Here is a 26,554-nt window from a genome sequence, read left to right as displayed (position 1 = left end):
CTTCATGTGAGGATCTCAATTCTTTATAATTCTCTTCAAGCAAAGCAAGAAAGTATATATAGAGAGACCTTTATCTTTTAGTAATTTTTTCAAATGGTTTGGGAGATCTTATTCTAGCCCAATCCTATTCTGGCACTTAATTATTTCCTGGTGGCTTGTAATAAGGTAAATACTGGATTCCAGATTGCATTCCTGTTTCCTTGGGAGGTGAGGATACTCCCATTTGTACAGGAACTTAAAGCACCCCAAAATCGTTGTTTTACTTTGATCTGATAAGTTTTGATTGTGGTAATGTCTCTTAATACTGAATGGGGCTACAATTTTAGGTCTGTGAAATATCAGCATTCGGACTAAGTATCCAGAGACAGATGAACTTTTAGGATCATTATTGTCCTGTGCTATGTGGATTTTAATTTTTCCCTAGTCTTCCCTTTCTGTTGAGTAATTTTATAGCCCTTTGGAAGAGCTTTATTTGAGAGGCTGTGTCTTAATGTTGAAACTGTCTTCATCATGCAAATATGACCGTGTTTCCTGTGGAGTCTTCATAGGTGACTATGACAAGTACCTTTCCCATCGAAGCACCTTCTCAATTGCCCGAAGAGCTGTAGCATCAGCTTATGTGTTTGCTAACCCTCTGGTCTTTAGTTCCATTATTTCTGGCATTTGGGTGTTCCCTTTTTTGTGAATGCACTTAACATTTTGTCACTGAACATGTATAGGCTGGTGTGAAGGTCGTGAGGTTATCTCAGTTGATTGTTCACAGTCAGTTACAGATCAAACTCCTTGTTCTACTCTTTCACCCCTTCTCACTACTGTAGTTGGCCACTCTTAAACAGAAAGGAAAGAAAAAAATATGTTTCAGCATCTTCAAGACAGAATTATAGGTTCTTAAGCTGACATTTATCAATACTGTTTTAGTTTCTTGGGGCAGTTGTAACAAAATACCATAAACTGGTCAGCTTAAAACAACAGAAGTTTATTTTTTCACACTTCATGTTGCTAGAAGTCTGAAATCAAGTTGTTGCCAGGGCCATGCTCTCTCCGAAGGCTCTAGGGGAGAATCTGTTCCATGCTTGCCTCCTACTTCGGGAGTTGACTGCAGTCCTTGAGGTTCCTTGGCTTGTAGGTGCATCACTCCATTCTTTGCTTCCATCATCACATGGTGGTCTCCCCATGTGTCTGTGTCTGTCTCTTCTCATAAGGATATTAGTCATACTGGGTTTAGGTCCTACCCTACTCAGTATGACCTCACCTTAACTTGATTACATCTGAGAAGACCCTATTTCTAAATAAGGTCATGTGCACCAGGTACTAGAGATTAGGAATAGGAACATATCTTTTTGAGAAATACAGTTCAATCCATAACAAATACTAATGATTCTAATCCGTTACATTACCTCTCCCACACAGAAAGAATTTATGCCACTAATTAACTAGTTATGGCTGAAGTTTGTTGTTTGGACATTGACCAAACTCCAGTAGCCCCTAGTGGTAGCTTACTCAATGCATGGAAAGTATCTAAGATATTAACTTATTTTGAATGTTAACTTTGGAAACCTAAAAATATAAAGTAACTATAGGAAGGTTATAGGCAGAACTTGTTTAATAACATTCTCATTTTTTGATAGAAAAAGCAATATTCTTTTTCCTTGAACACAAGTGTACTCTTTAGTGATTTAAAGATTAAAAAAGAAAATACACACAGACTACAAAATGGCTAATTTAAATAAACTTGTTTATTAGGAACTGAATTTACAATCCAGTGTGTTTCTGGTGTTGACTCTGATCGCCTATGAATTGGTATAGTGCTCAGATAGATGTTTTGTACCAATGATACTTTTAATCAACAGTTTTTTTTTTTGTTTTTTTTTGAGACAGAGTTTCACTCTTGTTGCCCAGGCTGGAGTGCAGTGGTGCGATCTTGGCTCACTGCATCCTCCATCTCCCGGGTTCAAGCAATTCCCATGCCTCAGCCTCCTGAGTAGCTGAGATTATATGCATGCATCACCATGCCTGGCTAATTTTGTATTTTTATTAAAGACGGGGTTTCACCATGTTGGTCAGGCTGGTGTCGAACTCCTGACCTTAGGTGATCAGCCCACCTCTGCCCTGCAAATTGCTGGGATTACAGGCGTGAGCCACCGTGCCCAGCCTCTAATCAACAGTATTTTTAATACTATGGCATAGAGAAGCATATCTTATTAGGATCCTTTTTTATGTGTTAGCTATATGTGTTACTTGGTATATAAAAATACTTGATGGTGTGTGACAAGGCAGTGGTAATTAATACCATAGACATGAAACTTTAGAGATTTTTTGACATCGTGACTAATTACATTAGAACCTAGTGGTATTTGCAGTTTGTCATTAGGTTAGTATGCCTTCTCCATTGTGTGTGTGTGTGAATTTTACTAATGTATTAAAACATTTAAAAACTTTATTGAATATTTAAAGTAAGATTGTTACAAAATCTAGTCACATTTTAGAATTTTATAGCTAACAGTCTAATTGATTTAAGCCCAGTACAGTTCATCTTCACTGTATTTCTAATCTGTAACACATCACTTTTGAATTTCTTCTAGTTATAGAGCAAAAGAGAACTGTAGTGCTGGATATGAGACCTTCTTGGCCTCTCACTTTTTCCAGTTTTTCTTCATTGATAATTGTCTCTTCCTGTGGAGAAAACACAGAATATAACCAAAAACCAAGCAAGATTGCCATATATGCTTTTGTTAATGTGGCTATCCAGGAAATATTGTGGCTGAATATCTGTCTTCAAGCTAGATGAAAATAGATAGTAGTAGCTTCTCTATGTGTGGTAGGTGAGGATGAGATGAAGGCCTTATAGTAGTGGCTATTTTTTTTGGGTGATAGGAGATGGTGATAAGGTAGTGCTAATTTTCCAGAGATTCCTGACAGTTGCTGAGTCCTCTTCAAAATTTTTTACCACTGGGATTTGGGAAGGATTGGTCTAAAATTTTGAGAGTCCAGATTTTCTATCCCTCCCTTTTTTCATCGATACCATTGGGGTTGACATCTGTCCTATTGTAATCAGGTTGTGACTATAAATGGGACTGTGTAAGGACATGAAATGGTTATTTATTTCAGAGGTAAAAAAAAAATCAGGTAACATCATAGTGCTCTGCTCTGTTGAGGAGGATAATATTTCTTTGTACTGTGACAAAGTATTTTTCTTACAGGTTTTTAGATTTTCGTATTCCATTTTGAACAACTGTTAGACATGATAGAAATAGTATTCATACTGCCTTTAATAGTTATAAGCCATATAATACATTAGGGTTGGATTATAGGGTACTAAACTCTATTCATGAATTTCTTGTCATCCTTTTTTGACCAAAATTATGTTGAAATGACAGCAGTCTTATCTATGCAACTGGTATCCAACCTGACATGTTTTAGTTTTTCTTTTTCAGCTCTCTGTCTCCCTTGGTGGTGTCATAAACAAGTGGGAAGATGGTCCTAGTGTCTCGTTGGACCCTTGGACCATTCCCCTTTACTTAGAACAGAAAGTGAGAATGCTTTTGAGACCTAAACTAATAACTTTCCCTTTGAGAATTAATTCGTAATGAAAATATTGGAATATGGTATAACAAGTATATACAGTGCTCACTCATTTTTGTATCATTTGGAAATAAGTTTTTTTTTCTTTTCCCTTCTACCTCCCATTGCTGTTTGTCTTCTTGACTCTCTGTAAGGTAGGCTAATGCTACAGGAGCTTCCATTTGCTAAACATTTATTAACCAGGCTGCCAAATGTTCTAAAATGTCAGTGTAGCTAAATTAGTAAAATGTTTGTATTGCAAAATAGATCATTTTATTTTAGGTACTCGGTACAGTTTTTTGGTTTTTTTTTGACAAGAATGTTTTATTTATTTATTTATTTTCTGACAAGAATGTTTTATTTGACAGAAAACCTGATCGTGAAAGAGTTGAGGATTTTGATCACACAAGTCGAGAATCTAACTATTTCGGCCTTTCCCCAGAAGAGCGCAGAGAGAAGCAAGCTATAGAAGAATCCCGATTACTCTATGAGATTCAGAACAGAGATGAACAGGCTTTCCCAGCCCTTTCCGTATGTATGAAAAGACAGTTTAAAAGTCATTATATAGAAGTTTCTCTTAATACAGTTTTTAGATTAAGCCATAGTTCCCAAGGGTTAACTAATAATTTTTAAACTCTAAATACTTTAGAGATCACATTTTTCACATTTTTCCTATTTTTCCTTTTCATATATTTAGTAATATCTCTAGGTCAAGGTTGATGATAGAGTTGAGGCAAGTAAACTGGTTTGTTCACTTGTAGTGTTTGGTGTTTTCTTTTGAACTAAAACGTGTTTAATTTGTTAGCAAAAGTACTATGTAGTAGAGGTTCATGATTTAGTTAATCCGTTACAAGATATATGTGTAAAATCAGGAATCCCTTTTGAGAGCTGTCTTTCAGGGTGTTTGCTGTTGGAGGTGGTAGCACATGTCATCCTGTGGCTTTGTCCTTTCTCCATGTGTCAGGCACTGGGCTGTGATGGATGCTTCTCTGATAAAAGAAGTGTTCTCTACCTTCAGGTTTCTTAATTCTTTTTGGGAAGTCAGAAGGGAAAACTGTTCTCATGTAGAATGAAGTATGTGCTCTGTGAGGTGGGTTTGTTGGCAGCACAGAGGAGGGGTACCTAATTCATTCTCATGTCTGGGAGCCTGTGCCTGTGGTCTTTTACATCTTGGTAAGTAGTACCCAAATGACCTATGATACAGAATGGTGGTTGGACACTTTCTCTCTTTAGATTAAATAAATAATGGACTGTTACAGGAGGTTACCCAGTATACCAGTATAAAACATTAAAGCCCCACACACTCAGGTCTGTCTTCTGGTCTCTGTGGACTCCCTTAGAGGCTTGAGGAGGAGCTCAGTTGAAAACAGGTGATCTGGAATAGAAGTTTAATCTGGCACAGGCATTGGAGTTTAGGAATTATTGGAAGAAGTGCCGAATCCATTTAGGAATAATTGAAGTGCCCAAATCCATACATAAATAAGCATTGTTTATGTTCTAAGTACATTTATCTCTCATGTCATATGTGTTATTATATAAATAACAACTACAAATTGTTTAAGCTTGTATTCATACCATTATGCATTTTTCAGTTAGTGAATTGTAAATGTACAACTACTGTAATATGGGTACAGATTGTGAAATTTCTTGTTAAGAATGGGGTCCTTCATACTCATCATTTTTAGACTAAGGAGTTTGATACTGATTGCTTTTGATAGTGGCTCAGATTTGTTTTCTAGAAAACTCCTGTTAGAGAGGGCTGAGATCCTCCTCTTAGCTGTGTGGAACATTTATTTAGAATGCCAAAACAGGAACCTAGAACCTTCAATGATAATTTAGCTTAAAAACCTGACTTATTTCAGTCCCTGATCTCATGCAGAGTTTAAGTGATTTGCTGACAGTAGACATTTCAGTAGTAAGAATCCTAGTGCACTATATTTGCTAATTTGCACTTAGGTTCTCCCTAACTCCCCACCAAAAAATACGGCGCTACAATGACTTTTTTGGAAGGTTGGCACAGAAGATGTTGTTGTTTTTGAAGGAAAAGTTGTAGAGTAAAGGTTTGGTCAGGGTGGCTTCCTGAGATAGGGATATGAAGATTAAGCCTACTAATCCAAGTTGAAATCTGATTGCTTAATCCTTTCGACTTAGCGATAAGACTATTAATCTAGGGTGTATAATTATGGACCCTAGATTCTATCTTCTTTAGTTTCAGTTAAAAATACAGGGCTGTGAATTTTAAGATTTTAGAAGTATGAAGAGTAATAAGATTAATTACAGAATTTGTTCATGTATTTGTGGGTAAATCTTTAACACAAAATGTTGGGTTTTGTTCATTTTAAAGAGCTCATCAGTCAGTCAGTCAGCTTCTCAGAGTAGCAATCCATGTGTCCAGAGAAAATCATCACATGTAAGTGATAGAAAAGGAAGCAGGCGGAGAATGGATACAGAAGAACGAAAAGACAAAGGTAAGTTATCTCATCATTAGAAAGCAGATGCTAGAGATCTCTTTAGATGACTGACTTAATGTCATATATTTGGGAAAGAACACTTTTTAAGTTGTTAAGTAGTTTATCTAATGTCACATATTTTGAATGTTGCAAAGAAGTATTGACTCAAGCTCTAAAGCATGTTAAATGCTATTCTAAAAACTACATTTTCGCTGACTAAGCATGGTTCAAATAATACTTTTGGCTTCTTCTATCTTCGTATTTTGTTCTTCTGTGTTCAGACATGACTGGTGGCTTATGCTGTCTTTTTTAATCTTGATCTGCTACAGACTCTATTCATGGACATAGTCAGTTGGATAAAAGACCCGAACCAAGCACATTGGAGGTAAAAGTTTTAAACACTGCTTGCATCTTTTCTTTTTCTTTAATACTGTGATAGTACAGTAGGAAGAAGTGGAAGCAGGTGAAAATAATTTCAAAATTTTATAGCTGTATATTAGGAAAGTAGAAAAGCAGGGAAAAGGTGATGGGGATTGAGAAGTCACTCACAAATTAGGACAGTTTCTTCAAGGTACATTAGGGTGCCCTGCCTGAATTGTTAGAAAGTAGCTTTTATTCTCTGTCCCTCTAGAGTGATATTTTTAAAGGAGAAGAGTATACTGTTTGAAGCCTTGCCTCCAATGAAAACTGCCCAGTAGCTTGATGTAATAAAGATGTTCAGGCAAAGTTAGCCTACCTGTTGAAGATAACATATAACTGGAAAAAATACTCAGTGGTGAGAGGGTTCTGTCAGATACAGGTAGGGTGAATTATAAAAGGAAACCATCAATTATTCCAGAATGTGGGTCTCTGAAATACAAAACTTTGCTTCTTTTTGCTTCCAAAGAATATTACTGATGATAAATATGCAACAGTTTCATCACCATCAAAGTCAAAGAAGTTAGAGTGCTCTTCTCCTGCAGAACAAGTAAGTATATTGTTGCATTTAACATTGAATGCTCCACTCTCTGGGTTTCTTTGCTCTGTATATAGGATCATTTAAAAACAGAAAACATCAGTATGGGAAATGGGAGAATTTTTTCTAGCATCACAGTTTGGCTGTGGTTATGATTTTTAAATGTATTCTGATGTTAGTCTAGAATGTTCTTGATATTTATGGAATGTTACAGAAATAATCAGCATTTTCTGGTGACTGAGACCATTCTTTTGAATTGATTTTGAATATATTTATATTTGCTACTGTTATATTTGATACTTTGTATTACTTTGGTAGATTTACTTGAAAATTAGATTTTTGAAGGGAAACTGAATTTCTGCTTTATTTCAAAATTTTAAAGAGTTGTCTGCATCAGTTATCTCACAGATGGGAGGGGATGTACTGATTGAAAAGGTTTGAAAAATATGCATTAAAAAAATACCAATTTATAAATTTCGTGATGAACCTGTGTTCTAGCAGACATTTTAGTTCTTGATCCTAATACAAGAGTAGAGAAGGTTAAATGTTAAATGCCTTTCAACCAACATTCTTCATATTGGTAAGAAAGCATATAGTTGTATGAGGAGTTTTTCTAAATAATCACGAATTTCAAGATTTCAATGATTTTGCTCACTTGCCTTAAAAGTATTGTGTTGTATTTAACTCTGCTAGTGGATAGGTGCGGTGGCTCACGCCTGTAATTCCAGCACTTTGGGATGCCAAGGCGGGCAGATCGCTTGAGCCCAAGCGTTTTGAGACTAGCCTGGGCAACAGGGTGAAACACTGTCTGTATTAAAAGATACAATCCTTGTTGGTAGGCAACCCTTGGTTAGGATCAAATTTGTTTGCATGTTATCTTTAGCTACTGTGTGTTTTTTTTACATTTCTAAGACTATAAGGGCTATTCGTACTTCATTTGTATAAAAGGCAGGCAACTCAATATGTATCTGGTGGTTAGAATTAGTTTTAAAGCAAAATGACCTCTTGTCTTTTTCTGTCTTCCCCCACTCACCCCACCCCCTTCTTGAAGAAGCCAGCAGAACAGTTGTCTTTGTCAAATCCAGCTCCCCTTCTAGTTTCTCCAGAGGTACATCTAACTCCTGCGGTGCCTTCTTTACCAGCCACTGTGCCAGCCTGGCCAAGTGAACCTACAACTTTTGGACCAACAGGTTAGAGAAGGGTTTAGAAAATCTAGCCAGCCAAAATGCCTTTCTAGTTAGAGACTTCAAATTCTTGAGTGAAAGTTTGACCTCCGAGCAGGATTAGGTGTGTGGAGCCTCACGGAGCTTTCTGTGATACTCTGCTTTGCTCTGCTTCCAATGTGGAAAGACCATGTTCATTTGGTGTTGTATTCATCTGACATATGCCCTCGTAGTCTCAGGAGCATGATGTTTGAGCTGGTTGCTTTGGTTGCTCAGCACTAATTAGCACCACAGTTTGATGCTTCCTTCATGGGCCAGCTCTTTACGGCCCCGTAATGAACCCCTTGACAGCCCCATGTCCTACACGTGCCTGCAAGAGCTACTATTAGAAGACATTGACTCAAAGCTTGTGTCCTGGGCATATTTCCTTCTTTGTGTCCAGGAGGGCTCTTGGTTGATATTAAAAGGTACTACTTTAGATTGGCTGTATCAGTTATACAGCATTCTTTATAGGTTAATGTAAGCATATTTGTAGAGATTTTCATCTTTTGTCATTTTGATTCCTTTTCTTCTCTTTTGTAGGTGTCCCTGCTCCAATTCCCGTTTTGTCAGTGACACAGACTTTGACCACTGGACCTGATTCTGCTGTATCCCAAGCTCATTTAACACCCTCTCCAGTTCCTGTGTCAATACAGGCAGTTAACCAGCCCTTGATGCCTTTGCCTCAGACATTGAGCCTTTATCAAGACCCACTCTATCCTGGGTTTCCTTGTAATGAAAAGGGAGATCGAGCCATTGTACCACCTTATTCACTGTGTCAGACTGGGGAGGACCTACCTAAAGGTGAGCACCTTCTCCAAGTTCAAATCGACTTTATCAAGTCCAAACAAGCTTAGTAAGAAATGAAGAGATGTAAGTAGAGGTCAGAGGTCTGGTTTCTTAGTAAGCTCAAGGATGGGAAGGACAGCAAAGGTTTAGCTATTAGTCAGTCATTCTTGTTTCAGCTTGATTTATTAGAAAATGTATTAGAATTTTTTTTTTTGAGACAGAGTCTCGCTCTGTCACCCAGGCTGGAGTGCAGTGGTGTGATCTTGGCTCACTGCAACCTCCGCCTCCCGGATTCAAGCAGTTCTCCCACTTCAGCATCCTGAGTAGCTGGAACTACAGGCACATGCCGCTAGGCCTGGCTAATTTTTTGTATTTTTTAGTAGAGACGGGGTTTCACCGTGTTAGCCAGGATGGTCTTGGTCTCCCAATCCGCCTGCCTCGGCCTCCCGAAGTGCTGAGTTTACAGGCGTGAGCCATGCGCCTGGCCCAGAAAATTTTATTTTAATGTTTCTAGCATACTTGTTAATGCTAGTATGCTTAGTAATGATACCTCCTTCTGTGTTTTTACATAAATGGACTTGAAACCATTCTGAATTAAGATAATTTCACTAATTAGATACCTAAACACTATGGAGCTTTATCAACAGTGGTCTGCATTTCAGAACTAAGACACACATACATGAAAAAGTTACAGAGAAAAGCAAATATAGTATGTAGTGGCTGTTAAAGTAGTATATTTAACATGTCTTATTTTTGTTTAAAAAATTCTTTTAAAATTTGCTTTCCCTCTTTATTTTTAAGGAATTTACCCTCCCTCATTTTTAGTTTCCAAAATTTTATATCTGTAAATTCGAGTAATGCACTGACTACTATATGCTGTTTACCTGGATTTATGTGGATGTTTTTGTTTATTAGTAGTTTGATGTTTGTGTCTATGAGTAACTGGCTCATGGCAAATGAATACTTGGAAGAATATTATCCTGCGAATGATGCTAGTAATAAGTTAGGTTTTATGTTGATGTTAGTATTCTCCTCAACATTTTTATTTCCTAATTTTTAAACCCCCAGAAAAGTTGAGAAAGAAAGCCACCTGAATGTCCGTTACGCAGATTCAGTTTTAATAAGATAAAAATTTCAATCTAAGCCATTTTGGGATTTATATGCTAACAGACAAAGCATATTGAATCTGGAATTAACCTTTGGGAACAACCTGTTTTTGGGTTGTGTTATATTACAGTTTTTATCTATGTTTTGTATCACAGGCTAGAGAAAACAATTATAGTAGGTAAAATTGTCTTTAGAACTATATATTTAATGAGGATGATTTAAAAAAATCTCTGCAGATAATGTAATTTTAACAAGTGATTACTTTATTTTTAGATAAGAATATCCTTCGATTCTTCTTCAATCTTGGTGTGAAGGTATTTATATTTTATCATCTTAAAAGTTATTTTATTCATTAATACTGTTTTAAATTATTACTAGTGTTAACTCGTACCCTGTCAGTCAGTAACTTAAAGTTTACTAAATCTCATCATGTTAAAAACCAGCATTTTCAGTACTATATTGTTTTTGGTGCTAGTAGAGGCTCTAGTTTTACTTACTTTTTCTCTTAACTGGTGATGGCTTAACCTGTGAGTATATTTAAGACATAGCTGCATCTTTGGGCAGCCTAGTGGAAATGCCCTCACTGGGGAATGAACTAGATGTAAATCTGGGCTTGAAGTTCTGCTTCATCACTCTTCAGCTGAATTTCCCTGGGCAAGCCATGTAGTGTATCTGGGCCTAGATTTTTTCATTTATGGAATGGGGGTAATATTCTTTACCTGCCTCCATTATTAAAAAGATCAAAGCAAATAACGTGTACATCCTCCTATGTAAGATAGTGTGGTTGTTGACTAGAAGAGCAGAGGTATCCTTTGGGAAGTGGTCAGCCTAGAAATAGCTTTTCTTAGGTTGGAGAACTCTGTCCTTGTTAAATGTTAGGTTTTCTCCTGTCCTAGATTAGTTTTTGTGGGTTCTAGACAGTTAAACTATGAAATGAAGTGCCCTACCTTAGCCTGCTGACCACTTTCATAAAAAGAAACTTGATTATTTTACCATCTGCTGCATTGCTTAACTTTAATTTATTTAATGTTGATTTTAATTGGTTAGCCAATTAGCTGGTTATACTTTCTTCATATTTTGGTTTTTAGCTGAACTCTTGCAGAGGAAGGATTTGGAGTATTTAATTTTCAACATTATCCCTCCCTGATTAGAGGTCTAACTTAATCCTTATATTTGGAGTACTCTTGGGGGCTCCTAGAATTGTGGAGTCCTGACATTGGAGATCATCTACTCTTATACTGGCATTTTCCCAGTAAAACAAATTCAGATGTTAACTGGCCTGCATGGGGTCACACAATGAGTTAGTGGTAGAGCCCGAATGTGAATGCAGGTCTGGCTAAACAGTCAGTGATGGAGATGCTATCTCCTATCAACCTATGAGGACTTCAGATTGGTTTTAGGACAGGAGCAAGCAATGGAGTCTTAAAGCAGTGAATTTTGTAATTCATTTTCATGTTGGTTATTACAGTGATTTAGTATTTGGACTGTAGACTATATGATCTTTGTAGGCATGAGAAACTTACCTTGACCCTAGTACTTGTAGATTGATACCCACCCAGACCTCTCTTTTTTCTCCTCTTTTGTTTATTTAACTGTTTTTTGTCTCTTTAGGCATACAGTTGTCCTATGTGGGCCCCACATTCTTACCTGTACCCTCTGCACCAGGCCTACCTGGCAGCTTGCAGGATGTACCCAAAGGTCCCTGTCCCTGTTTATCCTCATAATCCCTGGTTCCAAGAGGCTCCTGCTGCTCAGAATGAAAGTGATTGTACCTGTACTGATGCCCACTTTCCTATGCAGACTGAGGCCAGTGTTAATGGTCAAATGCCACAGCCAGAGATTGGACCGCAGACATTTTCTTCACCTCTGGTTATCCCTCCATCTCAGGTGTCTGAAAGTCATGGACAATTGTCTTACCAGGCTGATCTTGAATCTGAGACCCCTGGGCAGCTTCTGCATGCTGATTATGAAGAGTCACTAAGTGGCAAGAATATGTTCCCCCAACCATCTTTTGGACCCAATCCATTCTTAGGCCCAGTTCCTATTGCACCTCCTTTCTTTCCTCATGTTTGGTATGGGTACCCTTTTCAGGGATTCATAGAAAATCCAGTAATGAGGCAGAATATTGTCCTGCCCTCTGATGAGAAAGGAGAATTGGATCTGTCTCTGGAAAATCTGGATCTGTCTAAAGATTGTGGTTCAGTTTCAACAGTAGATGAGTTTCCAGAAGCCAGGGGTGAACATGTACATTCTCTCCCTGAAGCAAGTGTGAGCAGTAAGCCGGACGAAGGCCGAACAGAGCAATCTTCCCAGACACGAAAGGCAGATATGGCATTGGCTTCCATCCCTCCTGTAGCAGAGGGAAAGGCTCATCCTCCCACTCAGATTCTAAACAGAGAGAGAGAAACTGTGCCTGTTGAACTTGAACCTAAAAGGACCATTCAGAGTCTGAAAGAAAAAACAGAAAAAGTAAAAGATCCTAAGACTGTTGCTGATGTGGTCAGCCCTGGGGCCAACTCTGTGGATAGCAGGGTGCAAAGACCAAAAGAAGAGAGTTCAGAAGATGAAAATGAAGTGTCTAATATTTTGAGAAGTGGTAGATCTAAGCAGTTCTATAATCAAACTTACGGAAGCAGGAAGTACAAAAGTGATTGGGGCTATTCTGGTAGGGGCGGATATCAACATGTGAGAAGTGAGGAGTCCTGGAAAGGACAGCCAAGCAGAAGTCGGGATGAAGGTTATCAGTACCATCGAAATGTCAGAGGACGACCATTTAGGGGAGATAGGAGGAGATCAGGGATGGGAGATGGCCATAGGGGACAGCACACTTGATGGTTGTTGCCGAAGTATTTTCTAACAAACTCTTAGGTGGAATGTTTCTGAAGGCTTTAAAAAAAATACAATAAAGTAAAAACCCCAGTTAGAACTCTTTCCTCTCCCCAGCCCCCTTACCTTCACTCCCATACTGGACAAGACATTTTGGACATGAGTTCAAGGGGGCAGGTTAATTCCTGGCATTGCCAGTTTTCTTCAGAATCTGTTTATTTATCAAGTGACTGTCCCCGTAAAAAGTAGAAGAAAAGTTTGTTAAAGTATTTTTTATAAACAGCTTAATATAAAACATTATAGATTTAGTGTTTGGCTTTTTTTCCTTATAAGTTTGATTTCAAATGTTGGAAATGTGTGCTTTATAGTGTTTACTAAAGTGACAAGAAAATATACCATTTGACACACTATAGATTCCAAACATAACGTTGCACCAAATAGAAATGTATATTTTATTATGCAATGCCTTAGTCATAAACTGGGCTCAAACAATTCTCAGCCTAAAACACTGTTGTCTTTTAAAATGCTTCCAACCCAAAGGCCTTTCATCTCAATATCTGTCAAACTTGAATAATGTCTTCTCTTTAATATTCACATAAGGCAGCCTATTAACTGTGTCTTAGCAATGTTGTATATAGTTCTTTTAATATTCATAAGGTATATTTTTGAATTTTGGTATTTGTTGAGATTGCATAGAAGAATAGTAGGAAATCCAATGAAATGGCTGTTTCCACCAAGAATTCTTAGCACTGGTGTAAATATCATGGTGCCTACTCGAAAGAAATGTAGATGCTATGCATTTTGAAAATAATCTGCATCAGTTAGAACTGCAGAAGTTTTTTTAATGCCACTTTAACACTAATGCACTGACAGATTCTAAATATTTTGTGAGAAGAAATGTTAAAAATTTTTAGCTTGACAGGTTTCTAGAGTTGTGTGTTTTTCCCCCCTTGCACCATTGGTTGTGTATCACTTTCACTTTACACTTGCATGTTCTACTTGTCAGGGCTGGAACTATTGTATAGAAGATAATAAGATTGTGACTTCTAGTTCTTTTCTAGAGGATGCTGCTAGAAAATGGTTTTGCTTTGTATTTTATAGCTTGTTACCCTTAGGTAGGTAACATCTTCCATTCTGCTTTCTTCCAGTCTTTGCAGTATTCACTAGAGGTTCCCTTTGCATGTTGCACTCTGTTCTCATTTGGAGATTGAACTCTGAATTAACACAGTATTCATTCATCTGTGTTATTTTGTAAAAATAACTGTAGCTTATATTCTTTATTTGTACATACCAATGTGAAAATCCACTCTTTTATTATGTTGAGATTATCTTCTGATCAGGAAGTTTGAGTGCTATGCAAATAACATAGTAGTAATTTCTCTTTGCATGCCATGTGTAATATACCTAGCCAAAACCAGATGCGGTGACTTTCTTTTTTTGTAAAGCAAATTACTTAAGAAAATACAATTCACTTGAATTTGACAGACCGAAACAGATGAGTTTTCTGGGTTCTCTGATAACCTTTGGGAATGTTTGGATGCCAGCTGGGCTCAGTGAATCGCCACTGTACTGTAATAATGGTTATTTACCTCTGTGCTGTTTTAATTACCTAACGTCTGTGTAACTGCTGATTTGAGTAGTGATTAGCATTTAGACAATGTAACAGGATTTTAGAGAGCACTTTGAAAGATAACATTTTATTATGATGGTGCTAGGTAAAAAATTGTAAAGACTGGGATGGTTGTGTTGAAAACATTTTTTGAGAGAACCTATTGAAAGGAATTTGTTGTCACCCTCTAAACTAGAATAGTTGTTGAAGGTTCCGCTTAAGCCATTTTTTTCTTAACATTGGTGGCTCACTAAGGAATGAGAAGATAGAGGGTCTTCCACTTTCAGCTCATGCTTTTTTATGTAGGACTAGCTTACCTGATTTTAATGAAAATCACATTTTGATATAAACACCAGATTTGAAAGTTCAATGTGTTTGATCTCAGGAGTCCAAAATAAGTTGTTGCTTCTAGTGTCCTGCATTTTATTGACTGGGGTTTGATCTCAGCTTCTGAAAATGTTTAAAAATTGGAAGGAAATACTATTCATATCTTCATTGTCACCTTGTCTTACCTCAACTGAGTAATAGAATATAGCTCCTGAAGGAAACACTGATTTGCTTTCTGTTTCCCATATCTCACCTCTAGGATATGATGGAAGAAGTGCTTGAAAGAGAATTTTAGCAGATGGTACTTTTCTCAGTGACCTCTGGAATAAAAGAACTGACTTTTGATAGTTTTAAAATTAATCTTTGCATGAAGGTTGGTTTCATTTTTTTCCTTTAAGTTTGTTTTTAAATGTATTAATTAGTCCAGGGGATTTTGCCTTATGCTGAGGTCAAACTAAGGCTAAGCAAGCTTTTGTCCTTCATTTTAACTGTTTATGTCATAGTGTATGTTGACGTATTTCTTTATAAGAGAATAGAGGCAAAAGTATAGAACTGAGGATCATTTGTATTTTTGAGTTGGAAATTATGAAACTTCACCATATTATGATCATATATATTTTGAAGAACAGACTGACCAAAGCTCACCTGTTTTTTGTGTTAGGTGCTTTGGCTGAACTTGATTCCAGCCCCCTTTTCCCTTTGGTGTTGTGTATGTCTTTTCATTTCCTCTCAAATAAATCTTCAACTCTTGCCCCATGTCTACTTGGCAGCAGGATGCTGGCATCTGTGTAGTCCTCATACTGTTTACTGATAACCCACAAATTCATTTTCATGGCAGACCTAAGCTCAGACCCTGCCTTGTCCTGGCAAGCATAGGTTTTCCTAGACCACAATGCCGATATATCTTATTTAATGCAGACTGTATTCTTGCAGTGTGTTGTTTCCTTTGTGACTCAAGGTTGAATTAAAATGCCTGTGAACTGCAAACTTGCTTATGATTGACTTGGTGCAATAAAGTTCCTTTCTAACCATTTCTGGTTTAGAAAACATTCAGCCATCCTAGAAACTAGCAATATTTATTTTTGCCTCTTTTGTTTTACCGTCATTTTTAGATGAGGTAAATGTTTTGTCTTTTACTTAAGGGTACTAAGCAAGGTCCACTCGTGTAGCTGAAGAGAATGCGTATTTGGCTACACTATTTCTGTTTACTGTATTTTGCTTCCTACTTTGTCTAAATGCTATTGTTTGTTTAAAATCCTAATAATGTCTCATTTCCAATGTTATTTTCAAATAACTAAGGTTTTGCTACTAGTGTCAGCCATTTACTCTCCCACTAATTGGGATTATTTTTTAAAAGAGGTCTTTCTCCCCGAAATACAAGTTTTAGAAAATCTTAGAAGAGGGGTGGGTGCATGTCTTAATGCTGGGAAGCGGCAACTTTGGGGTTGAACTTACTTGAATGGATTAAAATTTGCATTGTGTTACAGAGCTAGAAAATTTTATGTATGAAAAACGATAATAGCCTTACACTGAGTACAAATAATACTTTAAGAGCATGTGAAGATGTGATCATTTGTGATGTTACTTGTAAAAAAAGTATATATACATATCTTTTGAAGTGTTAAAAGGAAACTAGTACTTTATATTCTTTATCATATCACTTTTTGTAAGTGTTGAATATATTCCTGTTTATTTTTCTATGTTCTGTTTTGTAGCCTTAAGAAGTGTTTCAAACATATCTGAATGTATAAAATAAGAGTAAATGCCCTACATGGTGTGATGCTGCATTATATATAAAACTGTGTGCATACATTAAATTTTGTCTCTTGATTCTGCTTGTGATTCTTTGGTTCCAGGGTTAACCAGGTAATATAGCATGTAAATCTTAAGAATTTTTGTAAACTCCTTAAAATAAATGATTTCCATGACATTTTTCCAGCTAGAAGACAATTCTCGTACATGCAACTAAAAGCCATGTAGAATTTATAATCTATGGGTACTCTAATTTTCCCTACTTTATATAATGAAATTGAGGCCAAATTAACCTGCTTAGGGTTATGCAACTAGTAAGTGGTAGGACTCGTATTTGAGTCTAGTTTTAAGTGATTTTATAGCTAGTACTACCATTTTTTTCTGCAATGGCTAAATGGGAATGTGCAGAATATCTAAGAATATGGATTAAATTGTTTTTTAATGGTTTTTACATTTAGCATTCAGTGATATTTATGTTGGCTAAAGGTGAAGCAAATTGTTTTGAAAACAAAGTATACTTACTTTATACTCTGAAAACTCAATTTCTTAAAGCCTGTTTTTCTTTATAAAAGTTAGCAAAGAACATTATCAAGTCAATAGTTGTTTACATACAATATGAACTTTGTTAGTCTGGCTTCTTGAACCTGAAACAAGAGCCTCTTTCAGTTCAAGTATTTGACAGAAAAGTGAGTGATCTAGGAACAGGGTCAGCAAGCTGGGAAGGAGGATGAGCTGTTATAAAGGTAATGAGAGTTGGCATGTGGAACTTTTGAGACTGCTTTAGGAGCTGAGTAAAATATCATAGAACCTTGTGGGAAAGGGAGAAAGGAAGGAGAAAAAGGGGAAACAGTTTCTTGGCAGTATGCCCGTGGGTTTATCCATGGAGTCAACAGAGAAGCCAGTGTGGGGGCTGGTTAGTAAGAGATGTGTTTGTGGCTGGATGGGGGGCTCTTGCAGAATTGGTCACTCCAGAAGTGCATGGGAGTGACCCAAATTAAGTCAGCGGTCTCCAAAAAGTGTCTGATACAAAGGGCCTGCTTTTCACTTTGAATAATTAAACTTTCACTTACCTTTCAAAGACTTAGGTCTGGGTCTAGGGCATAGTATGAGAATGTAAATAACTATGAAAGAGAAAGTTAAACACAGCTTCCCTTCATAAACTTTTGCACCCCAACTTAATCTGTGAGTTCTTCATGAAAGGTGGACCCCTCAGAATAGTTTAATAGGGTTTTCTAAGAAAAGCTAGACAGACAGACATTGGTATAAACATTAGTTTTTGAAACTGGTTTTTCTATAATGCATTAGAGAAACTGGGGCTTTAGAGGCAATCCTTTTAAAATACATAACATTCCTGTAATTATATTTTTTCACACATTACAGGCCGGGCGCAGTGGCTCATGCCTGTAATCCCAGCACTTTGGGAGGCCGAGGCGGGTGGATCACGAGGTCAGGAGATCGAGACCATCCTGGCTAACACGGTGAAACCCCGTCTCTACTAAAAATACAAAAAATTAGCCGGGTGCGGTGGTGGGCGCCTGTAGTCCCGGCTACTCGGGAGGCTGAGGCAGGAGAATGGTGTGAACCCGGGAGGCGGAGTTTGCAGTGAGCTGAGATTGCGCCACTGCATTCCAGCCTGGGTGACAGAGCGAGACTCTGTCTCAAAAAAAAAAAAAAAATTAACAAAGATTAAAGATGATAATGGTAGGCCAGGCGTGGTGGCTCACACCTGTAATCCCAGCACTTTGGGAGGCTGAGGCGGGTGGATCACGAGTTGAGGAGCTCGAGACCAGCCTGACCAACATGGTGAAACTCCGTCTCTACTAAAAATAGAAAAATTAGCCGGGCGTGGTGGCACGCACCTGTAATCCCGGCTGAGGCAGGAGAATCACTTGAACCTGGGAGGCAGAGGTTGCAGTGAGCCAAAATCGTGCCACTGCACTCCAGCCTAGGCGACAGGCTCCGTCTCAAAAAAAAAAAAAAAGATGTAAATGTAGATGAGTGTGGTTCTTAAGGCCTCCTATCCCTATGAATATTCTTAACTGAACTGGCAGGTTAACTGATCGATAACAAAATTCTGTGTAGTAAGCCAATTTCTTTTTTAAAAAAATGAGAACCTTGACTTTGGACTAACGACCTTCAGATGAAATAGAAAACAAACTACTGCAATTTACCTATCTAGGGATATACTTGTTACTTGTTGCATCCTTCCAAACTAGTAGTAAAAGCATTTAAGTCCTGTATAGTTTTATAAGATACTTTTATAAATGGAGACAAGAAACCAGAAGCACAGATATAAAGTGACCATTGACATGGGAGACCTACACTTAGGCACATGCAAGGTTGGGAGCCGGAACTAACATTTTCATTAAAGCCAGAGTCACCCCAGTGAAAAGGAGTGAAATTAAAAATTCCCAGACAACTATCTTGGCCTGGGATCCAGGTTCTTAAAGGCAAAAAACAAAACAACCACTGAAAATGTTACCACATTCATTTAGGTTTGAGGTCCAGAAACTCAAACTAAGAAAACTGAAAAGTGGTTCCAGGGTGGTAACACACTTGACTCCCCTGGCAGAAGGCAAATGGAGAGCCTCTGAAGGAAAAGACCTTTCTTGATGGCCAACAGGAAACCAGTTTGACTTAACCAGGTTTAAACAAATAGGGATTTATTTCTCAAGAAATGCGGAGAGAAGTGGCTGCTGGCAATTGTGCAGCGTTTTGATGTCAGGAGTAACATTCTTGTAGCTTGTTTTGCATTTCCCTTACATGTATCACCTTAAGGGCATAAAATGCTTGCTTCATATATTACACCCTCAAGAAGCAGTACCAGATAATCATCTCCCTTTATTAGGAAAACAAGGTTTTCTTGAGGTATCTTCTAGAAAAACCTCAAGAGGTTTCAATTTACTGGCTAGAACTCTCTTGCAGTTGGGACATATGGCTTAACTGCAAGAGACAGTAGCAAAGTATGAAGAGGATTTTCTATGTCTTAGACCAATTACGACCAACCACGTGGGACTGGACATACTGTCTACCCTAACAAATTGGCAGAGGAGGTGGTAGTGGTCGTGAGTACAGGGCTGAGGATAAATGGTATTTGCCACACAAAATCTCAGAATTTTCAGATACAGCCTCACTGAACATCTGCTCACAAACTGAAACACTACAAAGGAAACCAATCTTCCAAGAGCAACAGTCAGCACAGTATACAGCCAAGTTTAGACCTGCATGTATTAAGTGGACAGAGTAGAAATGCTTAAAACAATTAAGACAAAGGGGTGAAAAATTAAGAAGCTCCAGAACAACTACTGTATGGATATTTCTGCTTCTCTAACTGGCCTTGCTTTGTCTCTTCAATTCCTACTTTCAGCATGTAAAAAACTAACTTCATTCTGGAAGGCACAGAAAGCTCATCACAATCTGCCCGTATCCATCATTTCCTTCCATTAATCTCTTAAATGCCCATGTTCCTTTCTGCCTCTGACCAGACATGTATTTTGCTTTACGTGGATTATCTCACTTACCCTTTTAACAACTCAGTAAGATGGGTGCTGTTACTCTTTCCTGGGACCTAATTCCTTTACGTAGTCCTTTCTGACATTCCAACTCAGAATGATTACTTTCTCTTCTCAACTACTCACTGAGTGCTCACGGCAGACTAGGCACTGGGGTTAAGGAGTTGACATACCTGTATCCAAGTATATTGGTGAACATGAAGGAAATTATACAACACAGCAGTTTTGTAGTCTTCCTACTTTCTCTGTGGCATGTAGGTTCGTTCCTTCAATACAGTAGGCCACTACATGCCAGACACCATGCTATATATACTGAGTGTTAAGACAGATACAAGACTGGACTTCAAAATGCTTGTAGTCTAAAATTAGGTTAACCTAAACTGCAAAAAATAGTTGTAGCATCAATACACTGCCTTTAAGACTATTACTAAGTGAACACAGAAAATATGGATTATCCAGTATTATCTCAAATGTGGAGAGAGGTGGCTGCAGATGCCACTATTATTATCCAATGACGATTTAAAAACTTCAATGGCTGGGCGTGGTGGCTCACGCCTGTAATCCCAGCACTTTGGGAGGCCAAGGTGGGTGGATTACCTGAGGTCCAGTTGAGACCAGCCTGGCCTACATGGTGAAACTCCGTCTCTACAAAAAATACAAAAATAGCTGGGCGTGGTGGTGGGTGCCTGTAATCCCAGCTACTCGGGAGGCTGAGGCAGGAGAATTGCTTGAACCCAGGTAGCAGGAGAATTGCTTGAACCCAGGTAGCGGGTTGCAATGAGTGAATATCGCATCATTGCACTCCAGCCTGGGTGACAGAGCGAGACTCCATCTCAAAAAAAACCCCCCAAATTTCAATGATTTATAATCACATGCAAAATGTAAAATTCAAAGGGTATTATATACGTGTATATATAAATGTCTCCTTTTTCTGTCTATTCTTTGATCAAATTGTCCTTGTCAAAAGCAATCTGTTTCTTGAGTATTCCTTTATTTCAATATTTTGTATATTTTCACAAAAATGGTAGTATATAAACTGTTCCAGTTTTTTGTTTAAGTATTTGAGACTTTTTTCAATTAGGACATATTACGTAGTCTCATTCTTTTGCTAACATCTGCACTGATGCTCTATGTAACACTGATTTTATAAGTATTTTTCTTGTGTTAGCAATTGTAGGCCTTTCTGTTGCTACATAAAATTTTAAGATCCATATTTTAAAGATTTCATTTACATGAAAATACTTTTAATACATATTCTGTCATTAGCAGTAAGTAGAACTGTGCTCTTATGTCACAAGTACTTTAAGACAATCCAGGATCAGTAAATAACAATAGCTTTTGCTTATTTTATTCAATATATTTGAAATAATCATTCACAAATTTAACCTATCCTTAAAAATAGGCATTACTTATTTTAGTATAATCCCATTTGTGTACAAAACAAACCCTTTACATATTCACACTTAGGTAAGTGCAAAGAATATACATTATTAAATTCAAACGCTGGTAACCTTTGGGAAGGTAATAAAGGGAGATCTTTTTTTATTCCTTTCTGTATATTTGAATTTTTTACATTTATTTATGGGTTACTGAAATTATTTTTTAAAAGGCATAATGGGGTCCAGTTAAACCATACTTTCTAGCCATTATTTGCATATTAATCAAGACTTCTATTATTTCAAGTAGCTCTTAAAAGTTTGTCAAATACTTTCTAATTTCCTCAATTTTGCTTGCCTCAGTCATTTATTTAGGAAACCCTCTTCCTCACTCATAATTCCAGTTTAGATAGAAATACAACTTAAAGTGGCTCCAGGCTCCAGGTAATCCTGTTCAAAATTCAGGAACTGGAAATTTAGATGGGTTTTTGGAACTAACAAATGGTTTAGATAATGTGCTGTATATCCAAACTCACAAATGAATATATATGGTACCAGGGGATACTTTGTATTGCCATCTGGGGACTTTTGCATTAATGTTGCCTTTAGGGAAGTGGTTTATAATCCTTGGCTGCCCAACAGAAAAATCTGTGGAACTTAAAAAAAATATACAGATGCTTAGGCACCATCTTTAAAGATTTCGAATCTGTAGTTGTAAGGGAAGCAAATATTCTTTAGAAATGCTTTTTCCTAAATCTCAATCAGTGATTATATAAATATATGTGTACAAAAATGACATTACCTAGAGAATGACTGAATACAGAACCTCATGGAATGCAAAAACAAAGTTCAGAGTAAAGTTAGGGGTTTTTTGCGGGGAATGGAACTGAATTGGCTTTTTTGCTAAACATGTTCAAAAGCACCAAAAAAGATTAAAAACAATTAAAAAATACATATTTTTCCAACAGTGGTGTTTTGTAGTAGATAATCTTCCTCGGAAACCATATACTGGTAATATAGTGCAAAGACTGAAAACAAATAATAAACATAACCTGATGTTTATTTATCAAATGTCAGTCAGTGGAATCTTTGACCAGCTTTTAAAATAAGGGCAGTTTCATCACACTGGCATACTTGGCAAACCAGTTAAGTACAGAAACCCTTTTCAAGATTTAAAAAATGGAGCAACACTGGTCAGCATCTGGTACCGTGAATATAATACACCTACTGAAAATCTTCCCATACATCATGAAAACTTGGAGGTAATTTGTATAGCTTGAAATGTCTTCATTTTAGAATATTATGCACAAAAGGGCTGCTTCAGGAACAGAAAAGTGGCATTTTCTGTGTTTCAACTACAATTTAGAACCCAACTGGCTTTTTATGTTATATTAAGTAAATTATACTTCAAGTTCCAGAGTATGTGGGGCATAAAATCCTGATTCAAGTTTTATATGACAAAAATTCTAGTAAATACTCCTTTTAATAAATGGCTTATCAATATTCTCAGAGTCAGTCTAATCATCCAAGAAAAAGTAGTTTCCACTCTTCTTTTGTTCTACATCCTAAAAAAGAAAACAAGCAACAAAAATCAGCAACACGATTCTACTATAGGTAAAAGCAGACTTTCACTCATGGTATTACTTAGCAGTGTTTACAACAGTGCCTGTACAACCTGTTCTGCACATACCATCTGTTTCTGGATATTCCTGGGTCCACTGCTCAAAGGAAAGATAACTACCTCTGCCCCATCCCTAATGCTAGAATGACTCACTTGCACCAACTCAAGTAAAGTCCCTTTATAAAAGATGCCTCACATATATAAAATTTTGCTATGTATTATTATTTCTAGGAAAACTATTAAATTCCATTCTCATCAATGCCAACTTTAATCTCCAGATTCAAAACGCAGCATACTGTCAGTTTGAGATCTGCCTATTACACAAAATATATATATGAAATTTTTTCCAATACTGGCCAGTAACAATCTCACCTACCTACTTGTTGAGCTGTTCTCTTATTAGGATTAAGGTATGACTATCTTAAGATGAGTAGGCATACAGAAATGATAACTCATGGTGACTGAACCATGAATCCATCTAAGAAAATGACAATATAAAGTGTCCTTAATACTTGAGAAGAAATTTTTCTTTTCTACCCAATATGCTTTGCAAAATTGAGAAAACTCTTCAATTTTATGTGAGAACTTAACCATTTCTCTATCCTGGCCAAGAAGTAATAGCAATCATTTAAAAACAAAATATATAATAAAGGGAAAAGGCATCCAGACATACTGTTAGGTGCTTAAGAATACAATGACGTGCAAGATAACTTTGCCTCTGGCATTCCAAGAGCTCATGGTTTAGCAGCAAAGCTAGGACTACAAATATGAAAATAAATGCTACAGTAGAAGTATGTATAACATACTTCTAAAGCTTTTAAGCATTAAGGATGATGGATATAGAGTGATAAAATGTAAACACTTTGAGGCACTGCAGATATTAAAAACAGAAATGATGGCCAGCATGGTGGCTCACGCCTGTAATCCCAGCACTTTGGGAGGCCAAGGCAGGCGGATCACGAGGTCAGGAGTTCAAGACCAGCACGGGCAAGATGGTGAAACCCCATCTCTATAAAAAAAATACAGAAAATTAGTCGGGTGTGGTGGTGGGCACCTGTAATCCCAGCTACTTGGGAGGCTGAGGCAGAGAATTGCTTGAACTCGGGAGGCAGAGGTTGTAGTGAGCCGAGATCACGCCACTGCACTCCAGCCTGGGTGACAGAGTGAGATTCTGCCTCAAAAAAACAACCAACCAACCAACCAACCAACCAACCAAAACCAAAAAAACAACCCAGAAATGCTTTTAGAGTTCATTTACTTTGTTTCTGAGTGACTAGGATTTTTGCCTTTTAAGAAACAAATACTGTATTTCACAGAGGAAATCAACTGCAGGGTGCACAACTGTGTACTACAAAGACAACATTGTCAATTAAGTAGACACAATGTTTTCTTCGTCACAGGAGCTTGTTTAGACTTTTAAAATATACTTTTATGGGGGGGCGGGGACAGGGACAGAGACTCGCTCTGTTGCCCAGGCTGGAGTACAGTGGCACAATCTCAGCTTACTGCAACCTCCACCTCCTGGGTTGAAGTGATTCTCCTGCCTCAGCCTCCTGAGTAGCTGGGATTACAGGTGTGTGCCACCACGCCTGGCTAATTTTTTGTATTTTTAGTAGAGATGGGTTTTCACCGTTAGTTAGACAGGATGGTCTCGATCTCCTGACCTCGTGATCCACCCACCTTGGCCTACCAAAGTTCTGGGATTATAGGCATAAGCCACTGCGCTCGGCCTAAAATACACCTTTTAATCATGTATTGAAAAATATAACAGAAATTGGTTAAGGTATTCTTAAAAAATTCTTTGTTACAATGGTGAATTAGTGTAATCTTTCCCCAGATATTTTAAGTGGTAATCAATATAGGTAGTACAACTGTGATACAACTTTAAGAGAAAACAGGAACAGCTCTTTAGTTCACACAGCAATGACAGCTACATTACAATTGCTGCCTACTGCACACTAAAGTATGCCATCAGGTCTTAAAATGTAAAAAACATAGGAATTTTAAAATAAAATATGGTGGTTTTTAAATTTTTTTAGGCAGTCTCACTCTTTTGCCCAGGCCGGAGTACAGTGGGATGATCTCAGCTCACTACAACCTCCACCTCCCAGGTTCAAGCGATTCTCCTGCCTCAGCCTCCTGAGTAGCTGGGATTACAGATACCTGCCACCAGACTCGGCTAATTTTTGCATTTTTAGTAGAGATGGGGTTGCACCATGTTGGCCAGGCTGGTCTCAAACTCCTGACCTCAAGTGATCTGCCTGCCTTGGCCTCCCAAAAGTGCTTCAATCACAGGCGTGAGCCACTGCGCCCAGCCATATGTTATTGATTTTTAAATAGCCTTTCAAGTGTTTATACTGAGATCAGTGATCCATGATTTAAGACAATTTTTCTACATACCTTAATTGAATTAAGTTTGTTTATTCGTGGCCTATAGTTGTTTGGATCTCTTCTGAATGTAATTTCAAGCTGAGACAAAAATTTATTCATGCCAGCCAAAAGGGTTTGAGGACTATGAGAAAAAAAAAATCAATTTTGATTAAATTTTACTTCAGAAATGTAACTACCTTTTGGGAGGAAGGGTATTAAGAATTACTATTCCCTCAAATTCCCCAATCATAAATCATCTGGATAACAGTATAATAACAGCATATTACAAACCCTGTGTTCAGAAATAGCTTTGCTTGGACTATATAGTTTTCTTGGCTATAATATTTTTGTGCAAAACAAAAAAAAATTTAACCTGGATTTCTAATCTGGTGAAAGAAACATTTAAGATAGAAGTGCTACTTTAGAAAAATAGAAGATCATTAATAAGCAGATTACAGAATCTCAAATTGCACATTTTTAGGGGGGATGAGAATCTTAAAAAGTTATATTTATATGAAAAATTTGTTACCGGAGGGAATATGTCCTCCTAATAGTGGTTTTCAGTGATAACTCCTTTCTAAATTTCTATGCTTCGTTTTTACCCAAGAGAGTTCTTAAATCATGCCAAATCACAACATACATGTGAAACATTTTAAAATTTTGTAAATAGGTGGGATATCATTAGATGAACAAATAAACATCACATATGCTAAGAAATCTCCCTAGCTCTTCAAGAAATATGTAATTCTCAATTTATTAAAAAAAAAAAAAAAAGGAATTCAGGGAAGAAGCCCAGCAAAATACTTTTATTTATTAGATGAATTATTAAAATGGCAACTCCATTCCTTGCTCTCCAATATCAGAAAACATGCTGAAACCACATGAAACTGCTGGTTTTACAGGTGAAAATTGAACACGAGTAATTTCATTTAGTTCAATCTAATAATATAGGCTTTAGCACTAAAGGTAAAATGAATTTCTCATAACTTGATCTGAATGTTAGGCTTCTCTATATTGCAAGTGCTCTTAATCAGGCTAACAACGAAAAATGAGAAGAAAAAAAGGAAAAAGGTAAAACCATTTATTTTAACTCTGCT

At 37.2% G+C, this 26,554-nt stretch overlaps 2 protein-coding genes across 5 annotated transcripts in view; one reads left to right on the top strand and one right to left on the bottom strand.

Moving 5' to 3' along the window:
- OTUD4 (OTU deubiquitinase 4) overlaps nt 1–16,656 on the top strand; it is a 46,743-nt gene extending 30,087 nt beyond the window's left edge. For all 3 annotated transcript variants that reach the window (XM_030816189.1, XM_030816190.1, XM_030816191.1), the window contains 8 exons: nt 3,930–4,092; nt 5,906–6,029; nt 6,341–6,396; nt 6,898–6,978; nt 8,018–8,156; nt 8,712–8,972; nt 10,338–10,378; nt 11,676–16,656. In XM_030816189.1, the coding sequence (XP_030672049.1) occupies nt 3,930–4,092; nt 5,906–6,029; nt 6,341–6,396; nt 6,898–6,978; nt 8,018–8,156; nt 8,712–8,972; nt 10,338–10,378; nt 11,676–12,896 (2,086 nt within the window). In that variant the 3' untranslated portion in view covers nt 12,897–16,656. The remainder of the gene's footprint in view (nt 1–3,929; nt 4,093–5,905; nt 6,030–6,340; nt 6,397–6,897; nt 6,979–8,017; nt 8,157–8,711; nt 8,973–10,337; nt 10,379–11,675) is intronic.
- Nucleotides 16,657–21,408: 4,752 nt separating this feature from the next.
- ABCE1 (ATP binding cassette subfamily E member 1) overlaps nt 21,409–26,554 on the bottom strand; it is a 30,591-nt gene continuing 25,445 nt past the window's right edge. The window contains exons 17-18 of one of the 2 annotated variants that reach the window (XM_030816193.1): nt 25,488–25,599; nt 21,409–23,031 (exon numbers count right to left, since the gene is read on the bottom strand). In XM_030816193.1, the coding sequence (XP_030672053.1) occupies nt 22,984–23,031; nt 25,488–25,599 (160 nt within the window). In that variant the 3' untranslated portion in view covers nt 21,409–22,983. The remainder of the gene's footprint in view (nt 23,032–25,487; nt 25,600–26,554) is intronic. The other variant, XM_030816192.1, reaches the window with a different exon arrangement.

This window comes from Nomascus leucogenys, chromosome 7b, assembly GCF_006542625.1.
Source record: "Nomascus leucogenys isolate Asia chromosome 7b, Asia_NLE_v1, whole genome shotgun sequence".
Taxonomy (NCBI): domain Eukaryota; kingdom Metazoa; phylum Chordata; class Mammalia; order Primates; family Hylobatidae; genus Nomascus; species Nomascus leucogenys.
This window is presented reverse-complemented; position numbering and strand designations above follow the sequence as displayed.